Below are 17500 nucleotides of genomic sequence, written 5' to 3' on the forward strand. Positions count from 1 at the left end.
GGTGAAGTCAATGGTTCACTTAGCACGTAGCGCCAACACACTCCTTTTCTGGGACTTGGCAAGGTGAAGTCAATGGTTCACTTAGCACGTAGCGCCAACACACTCCTTTTCTGGGACTTGGCAAGGTGAAGTCAATGGTTCACTTAGCACGTAGCGCCAACACACTCCTTTTCTGGGACTTGGCAAGGTGAAGTCAATGGTTCACTTAGCACGTAGCGCCAACACACTCCTTTTCTGGGACTTGGCAAGGTGAAGTCAATGGTTCACTTAGCACGTAGCGCCAACACACTCCTTTTCTGGGACTTGGCAAGGTGAAGTCAATGGTTCACTTAGCACGTAGCGCCAACACACTCCTTTTCTGGGACTTGGCAAGGTGAAGTCAATGGTTCACTTAGCACGTAGCGCCAACACACTCCTTTTCTGGGACTTGGCAAGGTGAAGTCAATGGTTCACTTAGCACGTAGCGCCAACACACTCCATTTCACAGTCGCTGCGGTGCCTGGTCGCTGCGTCCATATTTGTTTAAAAGTCTCTTAGCAGTTAATAAAGATGCATTTCCTCCGTCCCTCTTCCTGTGGGGACACTATCAGGGCTCTGTTAAGTTTCTTTGATTTCTGCCAGCCTCCAATCACAGCCGCTCATTGTGTCACTTCAAAGCCTGGGAATGGCCGTCCTGACCCCGCCCACTAAACAGCCCCCTTAAAAGTCTCGCTGGTCTCGAAGCCGGGGACTGAAGGGAGCTGACATCTGACTGGGATTCTTGAGGCCGCACTGGATACCGCCGACTGTTGGACTTTTTATTCGGTCCGAAGAATGCAGTCCGTCAGAGGTAAGTCTTGTTTGTCACGGGGCGGCGTGGCGTGGCTCCAAACTCCAGGGTTCTTCGTTGGAGTCCAGCCTCCTTGCCATGGTGTCCTTGGGCAAGGCAGTCCAGCCACCTGGCTCCCGGTGCCACCCACACCGCTTTAAAAGGACCTGGAAAATGTAGACGTTGGGTCCGACTATGCAAAGCGCTTTGAGTCTCTGGAGAAAAAGTGCTACATAAATATAATTCCCTTCCCTCCACATCTTCCAGACCTGAAGAGCAACTTGAGCGGGCCTCCTCCTTCCTCCGCCTCGGCGTCGGGCGCTGATGCTTATCTCCAAGGCAACATCCGCATGACTCTGGAGGACCCCGAGCTGTGGAGGGCCTTCCACCAGATCGGAACAGAGATGATCATCACCAAACCCGGCAGGTGAGCTGGTCAAGTCCCACGGAGAGATGGCGTGTGCTGACGCTGCCTGTGCTGCAGGAGAATGTTCCCGCACTGCAAGGTGAATCTCTCGGGTCTGATTCCGTGCGCCAAGTACATCCTGCTGGTGGACATGGTTCCGCAGGACGGCTTCAGATACAAGGTGAGGCTCCCCCAGACCACTTTGTCACCTCCCGCTAACATTGAACATCAAAGGCCGCTATCTCTTCCTGTTGTTCTATCCCCCGCTGTGCTGTCTCTGTGGGGGGTCCACCTCACTCTCTGCTCCCTAGTCCTGCCAGCTGCTCCCTCTCCATGACACATTAGCCTCTAACGCCCTTCTGTCTCCAGTGGAATAAAGAGAAATGGGAGGTGGCGGGAAAAGCGGAGCCTCAGCCGCCCTGCAGGACTTACCTGCACCCCGACTCTCCGGCCCCCGGGAGCCACTGGATGAAGCAATCCATCTCCTTCCTCAAGCTCAAGCTCACCAACAACACGCTGGACCAGCACGGCCACGTGAGTCCCAATCCTCCCGATCGGGTTCGAAAACCCCCCGCAGGATTGAACCTGGAGTCTTTCCCTTGTGAAGATCATCTTGCACTCCATGCACTGCTACCAGCCGCGCTTCCACATCGTCCAGGCCGACGACCTCTTCAGCGTCCGCTGGGGAGTTTTCCAGACCTTCACCTTCCCGGAGACCAGCTTCACAGCCGTCACCGCCTACCAGAACACCAAGGTCTGTTTCTGCGTCCAAACCAGTACTGGAGCGGCCTTTGATTGATACTTTTATTAGTAGATTGCACAGTACAGATCTGCTTTGCTTTGCTCGTCGTCTTCTCACCTTTGACTTGCTCAACAGCACAGTGGCCGCTTCGCTTACAGCAGGGGTGTCCAAACTTTTTCCAAAAAATCTAAGTAAGCGGGGGCCATTTTCCTAATTTAAAAAAAAACAACAATACAATATATGTATAAAAAATATACATTTGGGCCTCCACTCAGTTATGATCCCGGGGACCCCAAAGGGTTTTGGTCAAAAAAAGTATTAAAAATGTGTCATTATTCAGTATTATTATTATTTTCTATATTATTCGAGTTTTAAATCTCTAGATCAACATTAAGAAAAAAATGGAAAAAACACAAAATATGCAATAACATTTTTTAAGTGGAATATTTGAGATTATATAATAATTGGAGCCTTAATTTGGGATTTTGATTCATTATTATTTTTTGAGCAATGACACTTAAAAACAAATCACACTAAAATAATTGGGGATCCAAAAGTGTCCTTCTCATTAAAGTGTTAAAAAATTAATTATATATATTTTTTTACCGTTTACTTTTAGCACAATAATCTCGAGATCAACTTCAGATCTATTTGTCAATTATTAGTTTTATTGTTGTTTATGTTTTTTGTTTGTTTTAGGCCCTTCTTTAAAAAAAAAAAAAACGGCTCAGTTTTTTTATATGGCAAAACGCAAAATATGCAACATTTTCCCCCCAAAATATTTCAAAATGGAATATTTAATGTGACGTAATCGGAGCCTTGAATAGGTGAATAATTCATAACGACATTGATTTTGATTCATTATTATTTTTTAAAGAACGAAACAGCCTGCATGGCAGCTTTGTGTTATAAGAATAAACATTGCAACACTTTCTTGGTACATTTCACCTCTTTGCTCTTTTATACCACTTTTTATGTTTTTAATTGTTTTCAATTGTAATTCCTAAAAGCCGTAGTTGTGTAAGACGGGGTCGGCAGCATAAAATGTTGAAAGAGCCACATTGGACCAAAAAAACAAAAACAATAAGTCTGGAGCCGCAAAAAAATCAAAGCTATATTACATACAGATGGTGTGTCATGAGATATAAATTGAATTAATCAGAATTAAAATCAGAAAAGTTTTCATTGCCATTGTTTGAGAACGGGTTTACAAACTAGGAATTTTATCTGGCGCAATGGTGCAGCTTAAAAGACGTAACACATAACATGAGGGCTTAATAAGAGGACTTAAAGGAAACCAAATGAGCTCAAATATAGCTACAAATAAGGCATAATGATGCAATATGTACATATAGCTAGCCTAAATAGCATATTAGCATCAATTAGCTTGCAGTCATGCAGTGAGCAAATATGTCTGATTAGCATTCCACACAAGTCAAGAACATCAACAAAACTCACCTTTGTGCATTCACGCACAACATTGAAAGTTTGGTGGACAAAATGAGACATAAAAGAAGTGGCATAAAACACGTCCTAGAAAGTCGGAGAAAGTTGTACATGTAAACAAACTGTGGTGAGTTCAAGGACCGCCAAAAATAGTAGGACAAAACAGCGCTCGCCAAATACTGGAATCAGTGAAGCATGTTTAATATAAACAGTGTGCTTTATTACAATTAGGGAGCTTTGTGTCAGGTTTGTCCTCCTACAGAAACTATAATAAAAAAATATATATATTTTTTGCATTTTTTCCCCTCATCTTTTTCCATTTTTCAATCATTTTTGAAAAAGCTCCAGAGAGCCACTAGGGCGGCGCCAAAGAGGCGTAGGGGAACTTGGCCCTCTGTGCTCACATTCACATGTCCTTCCTTTTTCTACCGCTTGTCCCCTTTCGGGGTTGCTGGAGCCTATCTCAGCTGCATTGGGGCGGTGGGCGGGGTTCACCCTGGACAAGTCGCCACCTCATCGCAGTGTGCTAGCAAACATAGACCACAAAAATAAAATGAATAAGATTATTAAGATGAGCTAAATATGTAGTTGTAGCTGAGATAGGCTCCAGCTGAAGGGAATAAGTGGTAGAAAATGGATGGATGCTAATTGAATATCCCTGCACTGCTGATTTATAATCTATTTTTTATTAGCTTGGAGCAGAGATATTCAACTCATTTGTCTTAGGGTCACATTTCCTAAAGGTTCAGACCTTTGCTGTTCGTTAAAACCAGAATCAGAATCAGAACACCTTTATTGTCATTGTAAAGAAAGCAGGAAATTGGACAACAATGCGGCTCGGTGCTTTTAAAACATGCTTCATAAAACACTCTCAAGACAACAAACAATAACAAAAAGATTTAGATTTGAAAATATAGTCAAATGTTGAATACATTTTGCACAGCACATCTCTATCAGAGGTAAGCAAGTACCACAGAAGTTGAGTTCTGCCAAGTCCATGTGGGTCGATTCATAACCCAACCATTGGGTTGAATTGATGGAACACAAACGCTGAGTTCTGTTCACTACAATGTCGGCTCTTTCCAAACACAACTATTGGCTCGCACAATTTACAGCTATTTCACCTAAAAATGGGTTAAAAAGTATAGATTTTACTGCTGCTTTGTCCTACTTCTCAACTACTGATCAAAGGGATTGTTATTCCATGAAAATATAGTCAAAAGCAAGATATGACTGACATGTTTTTGTTTCTACAAGAATTGTCGTGTACGGTCATGTTAGTTTTAGATAGATAGTACTTTATTGATTCCTTCAGGAAATACATCATCATGCAGCCTGCTGAAATATTTCAATTGGAAATAATCTTAATGAGATTAATCCTTAATAAAGCTCCCTTCAAAAAAAAGTACCCTTTTAATTTTAAAAAAGCCTTTTACTCAAAAATGTTTTACTCATTGAAAAACAACGCGAAAATGGTTGACAGTTTTGAAAACCCAGAAATGGAGTTAATATAATAACCTTATAACCCAGAAATGGAGTTAATATAATAACCTTATAACCCAGAAATGGAGTTAATATAATAACCTTATAACCCAGAAATGGAGTTAATATAATAACCTTATAACCCAGAAATGGAGTTAATATAATAACCTTATAACCCAGAAATGGAGTTAATATAATAACCTTATAACCCAGAAATGGAGTTAATATAATAACCTTATAACCCAGAAATGGAGTTAATATAATAACCTTATAACCCAGAAATGGAGTTAATATAATAACCTTATAACCCAGAAATGGAGTTAATATAATAACCTTATAACCCAGAAATGGAGTTAATATAATAACCTTATAACCCAGAAATGGAGTTAATATAATAACCTTATAACCCAGAAATGGAGTTAATATAATAACCTTATAACCCAGAAATGGAGTTAATATAATAACCTTATAACCCAGAAATGGAGTTAATATAATAACCTTATAACCCAGAAATGGAGTTAATATAATAACCTTATAACCCAGAAATGGAGTTAATATAATAACCTTATAACCCAGAAATGGAGTTAATATAATAACCTTATAACCCAGAAATGGAGTTAATATAATAACCTTATAACCCAGAAAATGGGTTGCTCTTCATAAAAATAACTCCAAAATTTAACCCAACCCTCGCAAGGCATAATTTGGGTTGTCCAAATAACTTTGCATTTCTGAGTGTGCGTCGTCCAGAGAAGCTGGTCAAAGGTCAGACGGACACTTTGTGTCCACTTACACAAACTTTAGGGACACACAAGGGAAATTAATAACATTGACTTTGTTTACAAATGTGGAAATTGTTACTTTTGAAAGCACTCTATAGTTTTTAGGCATCTGCTAAAATATTTTAGTCTTTTGGCAGTATAGTTGTCTTACAGTTTTTGGTGGCGGGGCATGGTTGGGGGCGTGGTTAAGAAGAATATATTATATGTATATACATCTATATATATGTATATATATATATATATATATATATATAAAATAAATACTTGAATTTCAGTGTTCATTTATTTACACATTTGCAAACACATAAAACTCATCTACTCAATGTTGAGTTAAGGGTTGTATTGTCCATCCTTGTTCTATTCTCTGTCACTATTTTTCTAGCCATATGCATGTACAGTAGATGGCAGTATTGTCCTGTTTCAGAGTGTCACAACATTGGGGCGGCATAGCTCGGTTGGTAGAGTGGCCGTGCCAGCAACTTGAGGGTTGCAGGTTCGATTCCCGCTTGTGCCATCCTAGTCACTGCCGTTGTGTCCTTGGGCAAGACACTTTACCCACCTGCTCCCAGTGACACCCACACTGCTTTAAATGTCACTTAGATATTGGGTGTCACTATGTGAAGCGCTTTGAGTCACTTGAGAAAAGCGCTATATAATTATAATTCACTTCACTGCTGTTTACGGCAGACAAACTGCTTTATGGTAGAAGAAAACAGACTACTGCTGCTGTTAGTTACTGTTGTGTGATGTTAGTTACTGTTGTGTGATGTTAGTTACTGTTGTGTGATGTTAGTTACTGTTGTGTGATGTTAGTTACTGTTGTGTGATGTTAGTTACTGTTGTGTGATGTTAGTTACTGTTGTGTGATGTTAGTTACTGTTGTGTGATGTTAGTTACTGTTGTGTGATGTTAGTTACTGTTGTGTGATGTTAGTTACTGTTGTGTGATGTTAGTTACTGTTGTGTGATGTTAGTTACTGTTGTGTGATGTTAGTTACTGTTGTGTGATGTTAGTTACTGTTGTGTGATGTTAGTTACTGTTGTGTGATGTTAGTTACTGTTGTGTGATGTTAGTTACTGTTGTGTGATGTTAGTTACTGTTGTGTGATGTTAGTTACTGTTGTGTGATGTTAGTTAGTGTTGTGTGATGTTAGTTACTGTTGTGTGATGTTAGTTACTGTTGTGTGATGTTAGTTACTGTTGTGTGATGTTAGTTACTGTTGTGTGATGTTAGTTACTGTTGTGTGATGTTAGTTACTGTTGTGTGATGTTAGTTACTGTTGTGTGATGTTAGTTAGTGTTGTGTGATGTTAGTTCAAAGGGCTGGGAGGACTTTAATGAAAGTGCCTAACATCAAACCCACATAAGAAAGCAAGAACTCGCCCTCCATCCTTCTCCAGTTAAAAAGTCATTGGGCAGACACACTCTTGATATTGTGGGACAGCGGACGTACAAACAGGCTGTCGACACATCACTCAGGTCCGCATGGAGCTGGAGGGGGCGTGGCCTCCAGCTCCGCCTGAATTTCGGGAGATTTGTCCTGGGAGGTTTTTGGGAGAGGGGCTGAATTTTGGGAGTCTCCCGGAAAATCCAGGAGGGTTGGAAAGTATGCAATCCTAATGTGTGTAATGTGTGAAGATGTGTGTATCACAATCCTAATGTGTGTAATGATGTGTGTATCACAATCCTAGTGTGTGTAATGATGTGTGTATCACAATCCTAGTGTGTGTGTGTGTGTGTCAAGTGTGAAGATGTGTGTATCACAATCCTAGTGTGTGTGTGTCAAGTGTGAAGATGTGTGTATCACAATCCTAGTGTGTGTAATGTGTGAAGATGTGTGTATCACAATCCTAGTGTGTGTGTGTGTGTGTCAAGTGTGAAGATGTGTGTATCACAATCCTAGTGTGTGTGTGTCAAGTGTGAAGATGTGTGTATCACAATCCTAGTGTGTGTAATGTGTGAAGATGTGTGTATCACAATCCTAGTGTGTGTGTGAAGTGTGAACATGTACATGTCACAATCCTAGTGTGTGTAAAGTGTGAAGATGTGTGTATCACAATCCTAGTGTGTGTAAAGTGTGAAGATGTGTGTATCACAATCCTAGTGTGTGTAAAGTGTGAAGATGTGTGTATCACAATCCTAATGTGTGTAAAGTGTGAAGATGTGTGTATCACAATCCTAATGTGTGTAAAGTGTGAAGATGTGTGTATCACAATCCTAATGTGTGTAAAGTGTGAAGATGTGTGTATCACAATCCTAATGTGTGTAAAGTGTGAAGATGTGTGTATCACAATCCTAATGTGTGTAAAGTGTGAAGATGTGTGTATCACAATCCTAATGTGTGTAAAGTGTGAAGATGTGTGTATCACAATCCGAGTGTGTGTGTAGAGTGTGAAGATGTGTGTGTCACAATCCTAGTGTGTGTGTGTGCAAGATGGCAAGGTGTGTGTGATATTTTGCAAAAAGTGTGTGTGAGAGTCCCGTCCTGATATTAATAATTAATATTAATATCAGACAACTCTGCACAGAGGTTTTGTTTACTGTGTGAATATTTCAAATGTTGTGTGCAGGCAATTGTAAAAAAGTGTAACTGAAGCCACTGGCCAGTCTGGTGTCATTCCCAGCACAGGTTGGCCAAGTTGTTGTATTGTAGCAGTGGCGGGCTTCTAAAATGTGTATTGTAGCAGTGGCGGGCTTCTAAAATGTGTATTGGTAGCAGTGGCGGGCTTCTAAAATGTGTATTGTAGCAGTGGCGGGCTTCTAAGCGGGTGTATTGGTAGCAGTGGCGGGCTTCTAAGCGGGTGTATTGGTAGCAGTGGCGGGCTTCTAAGTGGGTGTATTGGTAGCAGTGGCGGGCTTCTAAGCGGGTGTATTGGTAGCAGTGGCGGGCTTCTAAGCGGGTGTATTGGTAGCAGTGGCGGGCTTCTAAGCGGGTGTATTGGTAGCAGTGGCGGGCTTCTAAGTGGGTGTATTGGTAGCAGTGGCGGGCTTCTAAGCGGGTGTATTGGTAGCAGTGGCGGGCTTCTAAGCGGGTGTATTGGTAGCAGTGGCGGGCTTCTAAGTGGGTGTATTGGTAGCAGTGGTGGGCTTCTAAAATGTGTATTGGTAGCAGTGGCGGGCTTCTAAGCGGGTGTATTGGTAGCAGTGGCGGGCTTCTAAGTGGGTGTATTGGTAGCAGTGGCGGGCTTCTAAGTGGGTGTATTGGTAGCAGTGGCGGGCTTCTAAGTGGGTGTATTGGTAGCAGTGGCGGGCTTCTAAGCGGGTGTATTGGTAGCAGTGGCGGGCTTCTAAGCGGGTGTATTGGTAGCAGTGGCGGGCTTCTAAGTGGGTGTATTGGTAGCAGTGGTGGGCTTCTAAAATGTGTATTGGTAGCAGTGGCGGGCTTCTAAGCGGGTGTATTGGTAGCAGTGGCGGGCTTCTAAGCGGGTGTATTGGTAGCAGTGGCGGGCTTCTAAGTGGGTGTATTGGTAGCAGTGGCGGGCTTCTAAGCGGGTGTATTGGTAGCAGTGGCGGGCTTCTAAGCGGGTGTATTGGTAGCAGTGGCGGGCTTCTAAGCGGGTGTATTGGTAGCAGTGGCGGGCTTCTAAGCGGGTGTATTGGTAGCAGTGGTGGGCTTCTAAGCGGGTGTATTGGTAGCAGTGGCGGGCTTCTAAGTGGGTGTATTGGTAGCAGTGGTGGGCTTCTAAGCGGGTGTATTGGTAGCAGTGGCGGGCTTCTAAGCGGGTGTATTGGTAGCAGTGGCGGGCTTCTAAGCGGGTGTATTGGTAGCAGTGGCGGGCTTCTAAGCGGGTGTATTGGTAGCAGTGGCGGGCTTCTAAGCGGGTGTATTGGTAGCAGTGGCGGGCTTCTAAGTGGGTGTATTGGTAGCAGTGGTGGGCTTCTAAGTGGGTGTATTGGTAGCAGTGGCGGGCTTCTAAGCGGGTGTATTGGTAGCAGTGGCGGGCTTCTAAGCGGGTGTATTGGTAGCAGTGGCGGGCTTCTAAGCGGGTGTATTGGTAGCAGTGGCGGGCTTCTAAGCGGGTGTATTGGTAGCAGTGGCGGGCTTCTAAGCGGGTGTATTGGTAGCAGTGGTGGGCTTCTAAGCGGGTGTATTGGTAGCAGTGGCGGGCTTCTAAGCGGGTGTATTGGTAGCAGTGGCGGGCTTCTAAAATGTGTATTGGTAGCAGTGGCGGGCTTCTAAGTGGGTGTATTGGTAGCAGTGGCGGGCTTCTAAGTGGGTGTATTGGTAGCAGTGGTGGGCTTCTAAGTGGGTGTATTGGTAGCAGTGGCGGGCTTCTAAGCGGGTGTATTGGTAGCAGTGGCGGGCTTCTAAGCGGGTGTATTGGTAGCAGTGGTGGGCTTCTAAGTGGGTGTATTGGTAGCAGTGGCGGGCTTCTAAGCGGGTGTATTGGTAGCAGTGGTGGGCTTCTAAGCGGGTGTATTGGTAGCAGTGGCGGGCTTCTAAGTGGGTGTATTGGTAGCAGTGGCGGGCTTCTAAGCGGGTGTATTGGTAGCAGTGGCGGGCTTCTAAGCGGGTGTATTGGTAGCAGTGGTGGGCTTCTAAGCGGGTGTATTGGTAGCAGTGGCGGGCTTCTAAGTGGGTGTATTGGTAGCAGTGGCGGGCTTCTAAGCGGGTGTATTGGTAGCAGTGGCGGGCTTCTAAGCGGGTGTATTGGTAGCAGTGGCGGGCTTCTAAGTGGGTGTATTGGTAGCAGTGGCGGGCTTCTAAGCGGGTGTATTGGTAGCAGTGGCGGGCTTCTAAGTGGGTGTATTGGTAGCAGTGGTGGGCTTCTAAGTGGGTGTATTGGTAGCAGTGGTGGGCTTCTAAAATGTGTATTGGTAGCAGTGGCGGGCTTCTAAGCGGGTGTATTGGTAGCAGTGGTGGGCTTCTAAAATGTGTATTGGTAGCAGTGGCGGGCTTCTAAGCGGGTGTATTGGTAGCAGTGGCGGGCTTCTAAGTGGGTGTATTGGTAGCAGTGGCGGGCTTCTAAGTGGGTGTATTGGTAGCAGTGGCGGGTTTCTAAGCGGGTGTATTGGTAGCAGTGGCGGGCTTCTAAGCGGGTGTATTGGTAGCACTGGCGGGCTTCTAAGCGGGTGTATTGGTAGCACTGGCGGGCTTCTAAGCGGGTGTATTGGTAGCAGTGGCGGGCTTCTAAGTGGGTGTATTGGTAGCAGTGGCGGGCTTCTAAGCGGGTGTATTGGTAGCACTGGCGGGCTTCTAAGCGGGTGTATTGGTAGCACTGGCGGGCTTCTAAGCGGGTGTATTGGTAGCACTGGCGGGCTTCTAAGCGGGTGTATTGGTAGCACTGGCGGGCTTCTAAGCGGGTGTATTGGTAGCACTGGCGGGCTTCTAAGCGGGTGTATTGGTAGCAGTGGCGGGCTTCTAAGCGGGTGTATTGGTAGCAGTAGTGGGCTTCTAAGCGGGTGTATTGGTAGCAGTGGTGGGCTTCTAAGCGGGTGTATTGGTAGCAGTGGCGGGCTTCTAAGCGGGTGTATTGGTAGCAGTGGCGGGCTTCTAAGCGGGTGTATTGGTAGCAGTAGTGGGCTTCTAAGCGGGTGTATTGGTAGCAGTAGTGGGCTTCTAAGCGGGTGTATTGGTAGCAGTGGCGGGCTTCTAAGCGGGTGTATTGGTAGCAGTGGCGGGCTGTGTGTTTCCCAGCTAGTCCTTCAGTGTTGTCTTGCTTAGTCCCACTTCAATAAATCCAAGCACCTGACCCCGGCTGAAGAAGTACTGTACAGAAACACACTCGGGCACTGCTGGGCATTGAAACACATCAATCCGTCACTCGTGTACAAAACAGACTGTTTTTTTGGCACATTTAAAAATCAACAAACCCGCATCGGACGTGGTGCTGTCAAAAGTAAAATAGTTGTAAAAAACATATTGCATGTGAAATAACATATTTGGACTCACAATTTGCAGCATCCATTTGTTGGCATATAAGCCATTGGCACCGCTGGTAGTTGCTGGACTCGAGTGGAAGTGGCGGGCAAACCATTTCACCACCAGGACAGCTTAACGAGTTTCCGGCGTTGGCCGACCTTGTTTCACAAGATGTAGTCTCTATTTAAATACCCTTCTTGAAAATGCCCTAGCAAATAAATATCTGCCACCTAATCCACGTTTTGCTCTGCTTCTTTGTCGGTTAAAAAAGTGAGTACCGCTGATTTCTCCGCTGGCCGGGTATGGCTCCCCTGCCACTTTCTGCTTTGGTAAATCACAACTAGTAATTGGATCCTTGGGAGTGACAAGTGAGTATCCAATCACAGTCACGTTCAACGTAAGACTACCTAGCTGGGATACTGTCAACAACTTGGGATCTGATTGACTATCACAACTGTCTGTTAACTGAATGTCCTCCGCCGCTAATGTTGCTTCAGAATTCACACAACGTTAGTAACAAGCTAGCTGAATTCTGATTGGATAAAAGCTCTAACTTAAAAAGCCTAATATGACATGAAGAGAATATGATGAATACTTTTATATATCTCTGAAAAGTCTTTTATTACTTTATGATCACATTAGTTCAGCAGAGAAGGACTTGCTGGCCTTGATCGTCCACCACTGGTTGCTACCCGGTTCTATTGACTTTAAGATGTAGGTCCTATGGTTCTTGCGGGACTCAATAGTCTAGATCCCATAGATCCCAGACCTGGGCTAAATGTGCTGGCATCTCAAGTCTACTGCTGTGACAAACGAGTTCCTTGAACCCCACAGATCACTAAACTGAAGATCGATCACAACCCGTTTGCCAAAGGGTTCCGTGACGAGGGCACCACCAAGAAAAGGTACCTGAGAAAAGGACAAGGTGTGATGTTGGCGGTATTGACCCTGCTGCTCCCCCGCAGGCGTGCAAACAAGAACCCCTGCGGTCTGGAAAAGCGAGCCAAGATGTCGGACATGAACAGAGAGTCTGAAGAGGACAGTCCATCAGGTATGACATCATCTCCTCAGAAGAGCCTTCACAGCTCTCACGCCATCATATGCAGCTTTGTGCAGCCTTTTGCAGCTTTTTGCAGCCTTTTGCAGCCTTTTGCAGCTTTTCGCAGCCTTTTGCAGCTTTTTGCAGCTTTTTGCAGCTTTGTGCAGCTTTGTGCAGCCTTTTGCAGATTTTTGCAGCTTTGTGCAGCCTTTTGCAGCTTTTCGCAGCCTTTTGCAGCTTTTTGCAGCTTTGTGCAGCCTCTTGCAGCTTTTTGCAGCTTTGTGCAGCTTTTTGCAGCTTTTTGCAGCCTTTTGCAGCCTTGTGCAGCTTTTCGCAGCTTTGTGCAGCCTTTTGCAGCTTTTTGCAGCTTTGTGCAGCTTTTTGCAGCTTTGTGCAGCTTTGTGCAGCTTTTTGCAGCTTTTTGCAGCCTTTTGCAGCCTTTTGCAGCTTTTTGCAGCTTTTTGCAGCCTTTTGCAGCTTTTTGCAGCCTTTTGCAGCTTTTTGCAGCCTTGTGCAGCTTTTTGCAGCTTTTTGCAGCCTTTTGCAGCTTTGTGCAGCTTTGTGCAGCTTTTTGCAGCTTTGTGCAGCTTTTTGCAGCTTTTTGCAGCCTTTTGCAGCTTTTTGCAGCTTTTTGCAGCCTTTTGCAGCTTTTTGCAGCTTTTTGCAGCCTTTTGCAGCCTTTTGCAGCTTTTTGCAGCTTTTTGCAGCCTTTTGCAGCTTTTTGCAGCCTTTTGCAGCTTTTTGCAGCCTTGTGCAGCTTTTTGCAGCTTTTTGCAGCCTTTTGCAGCTTTTTGCAGCCTTGTGCAGCTTTTTGCAGCTTTTCGCAGCCTTTTGCAGCTTTTTGCAGCCTTTTGCAGCTTTTGACAATACCCCAAAACCAAACAGGACATAAATGTCCTTTTTTCAAATACAGTTGCACAGCAACATTTTGGTTTTGGATTCATGTTTTTGTGTATTGTTTTTTGTTTTAGTTTTGCTGAAATGTGTCATTCAAGTTCAGCAATATAAAAAGACCAAAGCTGATGTATTATTTCAACGCTTTGAAGGCCTTTCCATCACATTTTGTGTCACCGCTGTCAATCAGAATGAATATTTACTCATTTACACCTCGGACATTATTTGATCTTAAACATTACATGCTCAATATTTTTTAAACATCAACTTTATTGAGGATATTTCAGCAAAGAATGTACAAAAAATGTTTACACCCTTCAAAAAAACAAAAAAGATGTCCTGTTTGGCTTTGAAGAGAATTCAAATGGAATTTTCCCAGAAGTTTCCTCAAGTGTCCAAAGTGCATTTTAGGGGCTGTAAAAATAAACCGACTATTACCCAGATATATTTTTGCACGAATATGTCAACTATTACACAAAATGAGGTACCGCTTAAGAGCCCGTGTCCTCTGCAGTGGACATTTCTCTTTTGCACAAGCATTTTTTACAACTCTGACAAAAGTAGGAAACCAAAAAGGAATGCTGAGTCTGAGTTTTATGCTCTGGAAGAAGTCATGTGTATCCAACTCATCTGTTCTTGTTCTGGACTCACAAAATATGAACACAATACACATTTTCTATAGAATAATTCCAATTTGACAAGCAGAAACCAATAAACCACAATTTCAATGGATAAATGAATCACTTTTATCTTTACTGAAGACTTTTGTTGGATTTTTTATTTCCATTTCATTTTTATTGACAAGCAGCATCAGACCTTCCTAAACATTACATCATCTTTGCTTACATCATAAATCTACTGTCAGCCCTAAATGTCAAAATATATTTTTGTTGACATTCCAACAATGACACCCCCCAAAAACGAAAACTAAACAAAGTAATAATAATATTTACAGATGAATCAATTAAATAATAAGAATGATAATAATCACTACTAAAATAAAATTATATAAACAGATAGTAAATAATAATAATGTATTATATATATATACATATATATATATATATATATATATATATATATACATTTTTAATCATTTAATTTTTATTGACATCCAGCATCAAACATTCCTATCCATTACATCATATTTGCTTACATCATAAATCTACTGTCGGCCTAAATGTCAAAATATTTTTACATCCCATCGATGCAGCCCCCCCCCCCCCCCAAAAAAAATAAACAAAGTAATAATAATATTTACAGATAAATCAATAAAATAAATACAATATAAAAAAAATAATTATAATCAGAATTAAAATAAAATAATACAAACAGAAAGTAACTAATAATAATAAAATAAAATAAAAATATATATAGACATCGAGGGAGTCATCTTTTTTTTTTTCAAATGTGAAAAAAAAGTATTTAAAAGCAAGACTCGGTTTTTCGGACTTGTACCTCAGGACCGGCGGAAAAAAGATCAAAACTTAATAAATATTTTACTAGTGGTTTTTAAAAATGAAGAAAAAAGATAACTCCTTATATGATCCAAGTTGTACTTGAATTGAGTAATGTTGCTCACCTTTTTCATCAGAGTGCTGGCACTCACAACTCTATTTGGCCCCGTAGTGGATTGTTGTGTAGTTGGACTAAGTGGATTCTTCAGAATGACACAAGTTTGTTGAACACAATGTTTGACAGCAACCGAGACGCCGCACAAAAACTGAAGCAAAGTGAGGGTGAAATGTTTCAAACGGTGTGAAAACACTCAAGCTTTTGCTTGATTACAACTTTTATGAGTAGATTGCACATTAGAGTACATGTTTCCTACAACTGAGCACTACATGCTAACAACAACTTTTATGAGTAGTTTGCACATTAGAGTACATGTTTCCTACAACTGAGCACTACATGCTAACACCCCAAGAAGTTCTTCAACTTCTTTAAGTCCACCTTCATCATTTCGTGGTAACACATTCAACATGAGACTTTTTGTCGTGGCAGACTTCTGCCGCTCCTCTTTTGAGGCAGACGATGGCGAGCTGAGAAAGAGGAAGGTGGCGGACGACATCAAGGAGGAGGTGAAGGAGGAGCGATACTCGCCCTGGTCTGTGGATCCTGAGCACGGCGCCAAGAACGCCTCTCCTCCTGCTGCCGAGTCCCGGGATCTTTACAGTGCTGAGCAGCTGGTTCCTGCTCCCGCTAACTACCAGCCTTACAGGTGAGGTTCCTGCTCCCGCTAACTACCAGCCTTACAGGTGAGGTTCCTGCTCCCGCTAACTAGCAGCCTTACAGGTGAGGTTCCTGCTCCCGCTAACTACCAGCCTTACAGGTGAGGTTCCTACTCCCGCTAACTAGCAGCCTTACAGGTGAGGTTCCTGCTCCCGCTAACTAGCAGCCTTACAGGTGAGGTTCCTGCTCCCGCTAACTACCAGCCTTACAGGTGAGGTTCCTGCTCCCGCTAACTAACAGCCTTACAGGTGAGGTTCCTGCTCCCACCAACTAACAGCCTTACAGGTGGGTGAGGTTCCTGCTCCCGCTAACTAGCAGCCTTACAGGTGAGGTTCCTGCTCCCGCTAACTAGCAGCCTTACAGGTGAGGTTCCTGCTCCCGCTAACTAGCAGCCTTACAGGTGAGGTTCCTGCTCCCGCTAACTAGCAGCCTTAAAGGTGAGGTTCCTGCTCCTGCTAACTAGCAGCCTTACAGGTGAGGTTCCTGCTCCCGCTAACTAACAGCCTTACAGGTGAGGTTCCTGATCCCGCTAACTACCAGCCTTACAGGTGAGGTTCCTGCTCCTGCTAACTAGCAGCCTTACAGGTGGGTGAGGTTCCTGTTTCCCGCTAACTAGCAGCCTTACAGGTGAGGTTTTCTGCTCCCGCTAACTAACAGCCTTACAGGTGAGGTTCTTCTCCCGCTAACTACCAGCCTTACAGGTGAGGTTCCTGCTCCTGCTAACTAGCAGCCTTACAGGTGAGGTTCCTGCTCCTGCTAACTAGCAGCCTTACAGGTGGGTGAGGTTCCTGCTCCCGCTAACTAGCAGCCTTACAGGTGAGGTTCCTGCTCCCGCTAACTAGCAGCCTTACAGGTGAGGTTCCTGCTCCCGCTAACTAGCAGCCTTCCAGGTGAGGGTGGACAAACATGGCATCTTCTGGTCCTCACTCACCTGCTGTCACCCCTCAGGGTCCACGAGTACGGAAAGTCCCCCTCCCCGTCCTCCAGCAGGACCGGCGGAACAGGACGCAGCAATTTCGAGTCCAGGGTCCCCGACGTCGCCACCGTCCCCGATCATGACTCGCCAAAGCCCCGCCCTCACGAGGTGGCCCCCTCCTCCCTGCGCCCCCCAGGACTACCCCGGGGTGCTCAGCATGACCGCGGCGCCAGCCGGCAAGCCGGGCGTCATCGGCCACCACATCTACGGCCCCTACGGCGGCGAGCAGCCCCTGAGCCAGTGGAGCGGCCCCGGGCCGGCCCAGTACCCGCCTCCTCACCACATGAGCGCCGATTACACCACGCAGGCTGTGCATCACGGCTATCACCATGGCAACGTGGCCGAGTGGAGCCAGTACCCGCTGTTCTCCTATTCCTGCTGGTGAGGGCCCCTGAGGGCCCGCCGCTAATACAACAAGAGTGCAATGTCACACCTGGGATTGATTTTATTGTGGAGTTGTTTATTTATTTTCCATTTCATTCCATCCTCAAGCCAATGTATTATTTTTGTAAAAAAACTAACACACAAAAAAAAGTGTGCAATTTTGTCCTGTCTTCCACTTGTGATGTCATCTTCAATTAAACCACTGAAAAGTGAATGTTGTCTGCTGTCTCTTCAATGTAAAACTCTTATGTCAATAATAAAATACAAGCAATACACAAATACTACAATCTAGCTAAGTGGAGTTCAAAAATATGGCCCGCTGTCAATTTGTCGACCGTGGCCTGTAGTATTGATTGATTGATTGATTGATTGATACTTTTATTAGTAGATTGCACAGTACAGTACATATTCCCTACAATTGACCACCAAATGCTAACACCCCAATAA

General features: G+C 44.2%; 1 protein-coding gene across 1 annotated transcript in view; it reads left to right on the forward strand.

The window, feature by feature from the left end:
* The window catches only part of tbx16 (T-box transcription factor 16), a 19631-nt gene extending 2442 nt beyond the window's left edge, over positions 1-17189 (forward strand). Inside the window, 10 exon segments of the mRNA XM_061907205.1 lie at positions 1-829; positions 1076-1235; positions 1293-1395; positions 1584-1748; positions 1822-1968; positions 12363-12433; positions 12494-12579; positions 15466-15682; positions 16642-16794; positions 16796-17189. The exon segment at positions 1-829 is cut by the window's left edge and continues 2442 nt beyond it. Of these exon segments, the coding sequence (XP_061763189.1) occupies positions 814-829; positions 1076-1235; positions 1293-1395; positions 1584-1748; positions 1822-1968; positions 12363-12433; positions 12494-12579; positions 15466-15682; positions 16642-16794; positions 16796-17054 (1377 nt within the window). The 5' untranslated portion in view covers positions 1-813 and the 3' untranslated portion in view covers positions 17055-17189.
* Positions 17190-17500: the final 311 nt, after the last annotated feature.

Source organism: Nerophis ophidion, linkage group LG07 (assembly GCF_033978795.1).
Source record: "Nerophis ophidion isolate RoL-2023_Sa linkage group LG07, RoL_Noph_v1.0, whole genome shotgun sequence".
NCBI lineage: Eukaryota > Metazoa > Chordata > Actinopteri > Syngnathiformes > Syngnathidae > Nerophis > Nerophis ophidion.